This window comes from Myxocyprinus asiaticus, chromosome 5 (genome assembly GCF_019703515.2).
Source record: "Myxocyprinus asiaticus isolate MX2 ecotype Aquarium Trade chromosome 5, UBuf_Myxa_2, whole genome shotgun sequence".
NCBI lineage: Eukaryota > Metazoa > Chordata > Actinopteri > Cypriniformes > Catostomidae > Myxocyprinus > Myxocyprinus asiaticus.
This window is the reverse complement of record NC_059348.1, coordinates 30384017-30394091: the sequence shown is the minus strand read 5'-3', so window position 1 is coordinate 30394091 and position 10075 is coordinate 30384017. Positions and strand designations below refer to the sequence as shown.

Sequence of the window (10075 nt, the reverse complement as noted above, 5' to 3'; positions counted from 1 at the left end):
TCTCATTTCAAGTGCAATTACAATTTTAAGTAGATACAGACATGGACTTTTTTGAAGACCTGAGAGGTCAAAGACTGAAAATGATCCAACTTGTTCTGAAATGACTGGCACGCACTATTAGTAGAGGATCGAAACTCACAGGAGCTTTTAAGATGCGAGTAGGATGGATAACAACACAATGAAAACATGGAATGTTTGTCACAGATTTTTTTTTGCTAGGCCCACGCAGTGCAAAAAACATGAGAAAAGATATGCAATCACCTTTCTCCTAGAGATTTCTTCTTCATTCTCTTCTGAAACAAAAGCCAACACATAGAGATGGCCAAAGCTGCTCACTGAAATATGTGCTGGATATAGTTTACAGTTTGTGGACAAATTCCAAGCAAGTTAAAAAAACAACAAAACAGCATTTGTGGTATGTGCAAACAATAGCATATCACACTTTAAACAACAACAAAAAAGTCACAGATTGTGTCTTATCATTAGCCCCGGTGATGTCCATTCTGTCTTCCTTCATTTGGAGTTCTTCATAGTGTGATGGGGGACAACTACTGCATGGACCAGATCAGTGTTTCACACCTCTGTTTCCAGCTGTCATTTCAGACTCATTTCTATCGTACAGTCCAAGCCCTGTAAGCTTAAGTTACAAGGACTTCCTTTCTTCCAAGAAACAATATTTACATCTTTAGGTGTATTACATATTAAACATGAAATTAATCTTTGTTCGCATGACATCTGATCAGTTCAAGCTCGAGTAAGTGTCCCTCTGTTCTAAGACAACAATCTCCTCAGTCATGCTGGTGTGCTCTCTACAGCCATCTAGATATCACACCTGGAGAGAAGGTCTGCTGATGTGGAGGCTTTGCAGGCTGTAAGGACTATCGCACAGAGTTCCTGGGGTTCCCCAGTCATGCTCGGAGTGAGGGCATTATCATTTGCGATCAACACGTCCTCCTGGTCTTCTGCCTCCATGTCCTCACAGAAGCCACCGATCCTTCTGTTCTGCATCTGGCTGAGGACTGTCTCCTTATCATTCAAAGGGCTTCCTCTGCTGCTGGAGCAGTCCATGGCCTCTGGGACTCCCCCATCAGAGGGGACCAGAGAAGACCAGCTCTCCACCGACCCTTCTTCCTCTCTTTCACCTCGCGGTCTGTATGGAGGAATCTCCATTACTGCATACTTCTTAGCCCAGCCACTCGCAGCTCTCTGCCTGCTTTCACCGATAGCCTGTCCTGCCTCACTTCTGAATGCGGTTTGAAATGAGAAGGCGGCCTCTGAGTGGGGAAGCTGGGGAGAGACGGGGAGAGAGTGACACTGCCGAACTGGCACCTGCCATGGTTCTTGCCAGGAAGATGTGGAGCAGTTGATGCCAGAGGCTCCTGTGCTGATATTGGGGTGAGGCTGGTATGAACTCTGACTGCCGTGGGGCGAGTGCAAATCAAACATGAGCGAGAAGACTGACTTGCTGGGCATGTCGTAAAATTTGATCTTGCCACCTTTGAGGTCCTCTCTGGCACTGAAAGGGTTGACTTTTGGTACCCCATCTATGAACCCCCTGGGTCCGGGGTTGTAGTAAGGGTCCTGGACGTTCACTTTGCGGCCGGGCTTACGAGAGAAGATGTCCGACTGGCTGCGGGAGAGCCAGATGTTGCGATGTGGCCGGGGCGACTTGGGTGGAATCTTGTTCTGAAAACCAAGAGAATTTAACCTCTTTATGCCCTTATCACCAGGACCTACAACAAGAATGAGAGATTGAGACCACATTAGTGTTTCTATTCACATTTAACGCTCAAGTGTGTAATTTTATCTACTCAAATAGTTTGTTGTATTCCAGATTAATAAGCACAGACAACTGTAAGTAAACCTTAGTGATGCTATCAAAAAATCCCTCTGTTTGTTTGAGCATCTGATCAGACCAATGATGAGAATTTGGGGCAGGACTATCAGAAGAAATCTGTTATCTGTTGAAAAATCTGTTATCACCCCTGATGGGTGTGCCAAAGTTTTTTCCCCCCACAATAATTTTTACAATACCCTTTGGTAACGCTAATGGCAAAACAAATTACTCTTTAACTTTAAGGAGGAACAATCTTGAACACTAGGGGGTGCCAAAACCTGTAATGTTCATTTGACTGAGATGGAATTTGTGCAGGGCAAAGAACATAAATCTTATTTACACATACCAAAATTCAAAAATATAGTGTTACATGGAGACCTAAAGGTTCTTCTATGCATTAAAGTTTTTCAGAGAAAGAGCATCATAATCTTAGTAGTTCAGGCGAGATAATGATACGTCTCAACTACAGCTAAGTGTATGTTTGCGGCATGATAAAAAGAAACCCAGACGGCTTCTCAAGTGTAAAACTTCCTGAATTAGAAATAGACCCAAATTTAAAAGGGAGCCTGCATGAAGTGATTGCTTGATATCTGAAGCTTTCAACGAGGCTCTAATCTCTTCCAGCCACACATGACTTGTTGCATGACTTACTCCTCATTTGTTCAGATATGAATTAGTGCTAAATGGAAATTGGGCTGCAAGAATGCTGAGCAGATTGGGAGTAAGTAAAGCCTGCAACCAGACACTGTGCATCCTTGTTCTAAAAAATCATTGGCCCTGGGATATTACCTAGGGTGTTGGATGGTACACTTTTCTCAAATCCTTAGGTATGACTTCATGTACAAGCTCTCTGTCAATGTAACACACAGGGATTTATTACTTGTAAAATCATGCATATGTTTAATGCATAAAGCTTTTGGTTCAGTGCCAGAAATCGAAACCTATAGAATTCATAATCATTTTGAAAATTTGCAAATAATAATAATAATTCCTTACATTTATATAGCGCTTTTCTAGGCACTCAAAGCACTTTACATAGTATAGGGGGAATCTCCTCAACCACCACCAGTGTGCAGCATCCACCTGGATGATGCGACGGCAGCCATAGTGCACCAGAACACCCACCACACACTAGCTGTTGGTGGAGAGGAGAGTAGAGTGATATAGCCAATTCAGGAATGGAGATTATTAGGAGGCCATGATAGATAAGGGCCAATGGGGGTAATTTTGGCCAGGACACTGGGATTTTTAATGACCACAGAGAGTCAGGACCTCGGTTTAACGTCTCATCCAAAAGCTTTTTAACAGTATAGTGTCCCCGTCACTATACTGAGGCATTAGGACACACGCACATGTCAGGGTGAGCACCCCCTGCTGGCCTCCCTAATACCACGTCCTGCAGCAACCTTAGTTTTCCCTAAGAGGTCTCCCATCCAGGTACTGGACAGGCTCAACCCTGCTTAGCTTTAGAGGGCAACCAGGCAAGAGCTGCAGGGTGATATGTTCAAGTCATTTTTATTTGTATAGTGCTTTTCACAACACACATCATTTCAAAGCAGCTTTACAGAAAATCATGCATTAAAAAAATGGAACTGTAATATCTATAAAGTCTTAGAATGATCATTGTGTAGATTGATTAAATATGATTGTAAATTGTGTACAAAAATAAATAATTAAATTATAATTATTTTCAGAACCCCAGTAAGCAAGCTGAAGGCGACTGTGGCAAGGAACATAAAATGCCATAAGATGCTGGTTAATGGAGAATAATAACCTTGGGAGAAACCAGATTCACTGTGGGGGCCAGTTCCCCTCTGGCTAACCAGCATGAATATAATTCCAATATTAGTTATGCAATGCAGGTCATGGTTTAAAATGAGTAAACTAAGTAAGTGTTAAGGTCCAGTGTTTAAAAAAAAAAAAAAAAAAGATGTTTGATGAACTGTAAGATCAATGACTAATGTCTCTGAAGTCAATCCTGGATTAATTGCAGAAGTTCACATAGATGCACCGTCCTTTGTTAGTTGGCTGATGAAGGCTTTTGTTGCCAATTAAATGATAGTCTGTGTATTCCATTTTAAGAGTGTAGTCCATCAATAGACAAAGGTGATGCAGGCAGAGATCAATGAGGTGCATCGCAGTTCAACCGGCAGGTGACAAAGCATTTCAGTTTAGTCAAATCAATATTTGCAGACATATTAATTTGTGTTTGAATATGTGTGTAAATAACTGAACTGCCCCCACAAAACACACCTTTCGGGATGGGTTTTTTCTCCACCTCCACTGCAGCTAACAGCATCCTCTCCCTCTCAGAATCTTCAGCTTTCAGCTTTTTCTGGATCTCCTCCAGTCTCTTTCCTATGTCTGGAAATGAGGGTCTGAACTTTGGATCCATCTGGGATATATGTTGAGGCAACAACACCCAAAAAAAAATTATAATCCTCTATATCTGGAGCAGGGACTAAACACAAAATATTTTTCATTTCAGTTCAGTTCGTTCTGAGCAAATCCTATATTTTTTTTGTTCCAGTTCAGAGGTTCCGCACCCTCCTTTCCAAAAGGTTACCGGTTGGATCAAAATAAAAGAACGGTTAATAATGTTCTTTTTTAAATGACAGTACTCTGCGCTAAGGGGTGGCTGAAATACCAATTGAAGTGTTGCCAGATCTCGCAAAGGAAACAAGCAATCTGGTCTGAAATAACAAGCCCAAAATAAGCCACTTGCCTCACCAAAATAAGCGAATATTTTCCTGTGTGTGGTGGATTTATTGGCATAGAAATAATAACAAACAGTTAATTAACAGCTAAGTATAATCTCATTTACAGATCTGCTTCGGAGTCAAAACCCGACAGCATCAAATCTGTATTAATGCATCATATCTAACAATAATTCAGAAGACTTGGAAACAACTGAGAAAAGTATTTTTTACCTCTAATAATGTTTTTCTTGTATCTGGATTAGCCGTGCATGTACAGTATATGTAGTAATCATACATAGTTGTTAAAAAGGTCTTCATTCAGAGAATGCAACATCCACTACAGGCAATACTTTTTACTACATACAAAGTAATGTGTGATGCAGCAGTTTCCTTCAAAATCAAAGCATTTTTTCGGGCAATATGAATTGGCGTAGTTCCAAAAATAGTTCCACTGTGATAAACCATATGGCCTTTGGTTTCATAAAAAAAAAAAATTATCGGAACAAAATTAACCAGTTATAACTGGTTACCAGCATTTAAAAATAATGTTTTCACTCCGGAACAATTGAAAATCACTTTGTTCCGATTTTCATTTACGTTCTGCTAAAAAGTTCGTTTTCGTTTCTTGAACTGTTTTTAGTCCCTGATCTGGAGTCGCTGCGTGTTCTATCCTAAAAATTAAACCCTGTGGCTTCTATACCAAGAATGCTACACTCCACAGAAATTATGGTGGGACAGTTTTGTTTTCATGCTGAAACTATCAGTAAATTCTAATATTTACATTTACATTTACATTTATTCATTTGGCAGATGCTTTATCCAAGCGACTTACAAGAGAGGAAAACATAAGCGAATCATCTTAGGAGACAGTGGTATGAAAAGTGCTGTATTACAAAGTATCACTAGCATTTTAATAGTATTCAAAACAGAATAAAGTGCTAACATCCAAGTAGTTGCTCTGTTGTAAACTAAGTGATTTTATTTCAATTCTGAATAAAATAAATAAATACAATAAACGGAGAACCATTCAGAGTAGAGTTGGAAATCAAGAACAGGTTATTATTCAGAACCAGTTCCAGTTTTTTTAAATACTTTACGCAAATGCTTTTCATGATGTTTGGTTTCGCTAACAGTTCTTGAACTATATCTCTGTACTAAATTATTGTACCAGTGTTTTCTGTAATGCCACTGAATCCACAGCATCAAAGCAAAATAAATTGTTTCAGCTGAAGGTTGTGACACTTAAAGGTGTACTTAAAGACTGGTTGTTCAAAAGATAACATGTAGTTCAAGATAGAGAAGACAGTTTTGTTGTAATAAATGAGAATTACTGAAAAAAAAAAAAAAAAAAAAAACTCAAAAGTACTAATAGAATTGTAAATGGAATCGTTAATTAAATTAAGTGAAATCTTAACCAGAAAAATTATTTTGATTCTTAGTCTCAGCCTCAGACAGCTGGTTGGACTAAACGTTGTGAGTAGGGGCACATAGGTTTTCTTTTTTTTTCTCTACACCAGCCTATTATTGTGGTATAATATATATATATATCAGATAAGCTCGCCCCTAAACGGCAAGTAGGAATGAAACAAACTGATTCATTACTTTAAATGTCAGTCAGGTGGCTCTTCCAGTCTTAAAGAGCACTTCAAGGCCAGAATAAGCTGCAATACACCCCAGACCTTTTACTATACAGTCAAAGGTCAGGCTATGCAACACTATTTGATTCCCATCACCAACAGTAAGATATGGCTTGGTAAAGAAAAGTGCTTTCTCACATTGCAACAGTTGAAGGCGAGCTGTAGGAAGTCAGGAGGACAATCTCCAACCATGTGCTGGAAGGCGAGGTAATCCAGGCCAAAGTTCTGCAAGGAGTGCATGGAGAAAAAAAGAAGAAGAAAAAAAAAAGCTTCATTCTTAGAAAACAGTCATTACACCTCTACTTTGTCCTTTCATGAGCAAGCCATGTACAGTGCTGTGAAAAAGTATTTGCCCCTTCCTGATTTCTTCTATTTTTGTGTATTTTTCATACTAAATTGTTTCAGATCTTCAAACGAGGTATAACATAAAACAAAAGCAACCTGAGTACACACGAAATACAGTTTTCAAATATATATATTTTTATTGAAGCAAAAAAGTTATTAAAAGATATATTATTAATCTATTTTACCCATGCAAAAAACTAACTGCCCCCTTAAACTTAATAGCTGGTTGTGTCACCTTTAGCAGCAACGACTACAACCAAACGCTTCCAATAACTGGTGATCAGTCTTTCACAATGCTGTGGTGGAATATTGGCCCACTCTTCTTTGCAGAACTGCTTTAGTTCAGCCACGTTGGAGGGTTTGAGCATGAACTTCCCTTTAAGGTCCTGTCACAGCATCTCAATCGGGTTCAAGTCAGGACTTTGGCTAGGCCACTTTTGAGCCATTCAGAGGTGGACTTACTCCTATGCTTTGGATTATTGTCTTGCTGCATAAACCAGGTGCGATTGAACTTTAACTCACGGACTGATGACCGGACATTCTCCTTTAGGATTTTCTGGTAGAGAGTGGAATTCATGTTTCCCTCAGTTATTGCAAGTCGCCCTGGCCCTGAAGCATCAAAGCATCCCCACACCATCACACTACCACCACCATGCTTGACCGTAGGTATAATGTTCTTTTTGCGGACTTCTGTGTTGATTTACGCCAGATGTAATGGGACCCGTTCCACTTTCGACACATCAGTCCACAGAACATTCTCCCAAAAGTTTTGAGGATCATCAAGGTGTGTTTTGGCAAAATTTAGGTGAGATTTAATGTTCTTCTGGGTTAGCAGTGGTTTTCGCCTTGCCACTCTTCCATGGATAGCATTTTTGGCTAGTGTCTTTCCGATGCAAGGCCTGTAGTTCCTTGGATGTTGTCCTTGGCTTTTTTTGTGGATGAGTCGTCGCTGTGCTCTTGTCTTCGGCTTGCGAGCCTCACTTCTGGGAAGGTTCACTGTGCCAAGTTTTCTCCATTTGGAGTTAATGGCTCTCACTGTGGTTATTTGGAGTCCCAGATCATTTGAAATAGCTTTGTAACCCTTCCCAGAGTAATGTATTTCAATCAGGGACTAAAAACAGTTCAAGGTACGAAAATCGAAAATTAACAATTTTTTGCAGATCGTAACCAAAAACCGGAACAAAGTGATTTTCAATTGTTCCGGAGTGAAAACGTTATATTTAAATGCTGGTAACCGGTTAATTCTGATAATTGTTTCATGACACTAAAGGCCAAAGAGTTTATCACAGTAAATTTTTGGAACTACACCACTTCATGTTGCCCGAAAAAATTAAACATGTGCTTTGAGACTGAAGGAAACTGCTGCATCACACATTACTTTGTATGTAGTAAAAAGTATTGCCTGTAGTGGATGTTGCATTCTCTGAATGAAGACCTTTTTAACAACTATGTATGATTACTACATATACTGTACAAGCACAGCTAATCCAGATACAAGGAAAACATTATTAGAGGTCAAAAGTGCATTTCTCAGTTATTTCCAAGTCTTCACTGAATTATTGTTAGATATGATGCATTAATTCAGATTTAATGCTGCCGGGTTTTGATGCAGATCTGTAAATAAAATTATTCTTAATTGCATCTTATCACGTGGCTCGCTGTGCATGACACCGCGGAGACTCACAGCACGTGGAGACTCATGCTACTCTCCGCGATCCATGCACAACTTACCACACGCCACATTGAGAGTGAGAACCTCTGATCGCGACCACGAGGAGGTTACCCCATGTGCCTCTACCCTCCTTAGCAACTGGGCCAATTTGGTTGCTTAGGAGACCTGACTGGAGTCACTCAGCATGCCCTGGATTCGAACTCGCAACTACAGGGGTGGTAGTCATCATCAGTACTCGCTGAGCTACCCAGACCCCCCATTCTTAATTGTTAATTAACTGTTTGTTATGATTTCTATGCCAAAAAAAATAAATTATTGCTTATTTTTGCTTATTTTGGGCTTGTTTTTCCAGACCATGTTGCTTGTTTCTCTTGCGAGATCTGGCAACACTGCAATTGGTATTTCACCCACCCCTTAGCGCAGAGTACTGTCATTTTAAAAGAACGTTATTACCCATTCTTTTATTTTATTCTAACCAGTAACCTTGTGGAAAGGAGGCTGCGGAAGTTCTGAACTGGAACAAAAAAAATAAAAATACAGGTTTTGTTCAGAACGAACCGAAATGAAAAACATTTCATTTTTAGTCCCTGATTTCAATCACCTTTTTCCTCATTGTGATGCAGCTGGCCTTTGTGGACCCAAATTCCCACTAATTAGCTCAATGAATGAGTAGAGCTGAGTCCACTCGGGCCTACTGGTAGATGTTGAAATGTTCAAGGGGAAAAAATTAGGAAAAATTATGGCTTAACCCGCAGATGCACTTAGTTGCAAGACGGAATTTTATTTACAGAGCGCTACTGCAAAACATGAAGTAATATTCACAACAAATGCAGACCAAAAACCCAAAGTACCACAAAAAAAAAAAAAGTTAAATATACAAATGGGTATACACACTATACACTCTTTGAAGTTGCTCAAGGCACTACTTCTGCATGCTCGCCTGGCTCACTCAAAAAGCCCATATATGGAGTATGGGGTCCCCTCTTATAGCCACAGACTCCTCCCTCTCAGGAGCATACCATTGATCAGGTAAGCATCAATCACCTTAATTACTACATATACTTATTTAGAAACACAGAAACAATAAATGTCCTCATTATCATATGAAATACTGACATCAAACATAACAATTAACAATATACCTTTTTAACAAACCCCCTTGTTGTTCAGGTATATTTCCCCCTTATTCCCCTTTTGACAACACAGATGGTTTTGTCGGTTTCTGGCTGCACTGCGCCTGCGCGACGCAGTTCAATGCTGTCATAACCATTCACCATTCAGCTACTTAGTTTGGCTGGCACAGCTCAGCAACATGGAAGACCGACTATACCCACACAAGCCACAAAGACAAGACAATCACATGAAACAAGACAACACGTGTAAATGTTATTTATCCATGTATGTCAGACTGTAGGGAGGGGCATGTATGTGGGTGTAATGTCTTTGTGCTACCGGAATCGCATGTGCACCCACTCCTCCAATAGCGGAAGGGGGAAAAATGGAGCGTGGTTGAGGCGAGTGTGTGTGTGTGTGTAAAGCCAGTGCTGCCGTTCGCAATGGTGATGATCACTTCATCAGACTCATCATTTCTGGAATTTCTTTCGACCATGGCATAGTGTGCTACTGGGTGAAACCTTCTAGCCAACTTCATGCTGCTGAAAAAGTTCTATTTAGGTGATGATTTGATTGAACAGGGCTGTCAGTAATCAAGCCTGGGTGTGTCTAGTCCAGCTGAACCCCATTATGAATGCAGTTTCATAGATTTGGGGATTTAGTAACTAAGGGGGCAAATACTTTATCCACACAGGCCCAGTTGGTATTGTATAACTTTTTTGCTTCAACATTGTATTATACTGTATATTGTATATAAAAAATATTAAAATAA

General features: G+C 40.0%; 1 protein-coding gene across 3 annotated transcripts in view; it reads right to left on the bottom strand.

Moving 5' to 3' along the window:
- Nucleotides 1-90: 90 nt before the first annotated feature.
- LOC127440461 (dual specificity testis-specific protein kinase 2-like) overlaps nt 91-10075 on the bottom strand; it is a 47712-nt gene continuing 37727 nt past the window's right edge. For 2 of the 3 annotated variants that reach the window (XM_051697040.1, XM_051697043.1), the window contains 3 exons: nt 6312-6398; nt 4091-4232; nt 91-1733 (listed from right to left, as the gene is read on the bottom strand). In XM_051697040.1, coding sequence (XP_051553000.1) covers nt 820-1733; nt 4091-4232; nt 6312-6398 — 1143 coding nt within the window. In that variant the 3' untranslated portion in view covers nt 91-819. The remainder of the gene's footprint in view (nt 1734-4090; nt 4233-6311; nt 6399-10075) is intronic. The other variant, XM_051697042.1, reaches the window with a different exon arrangement.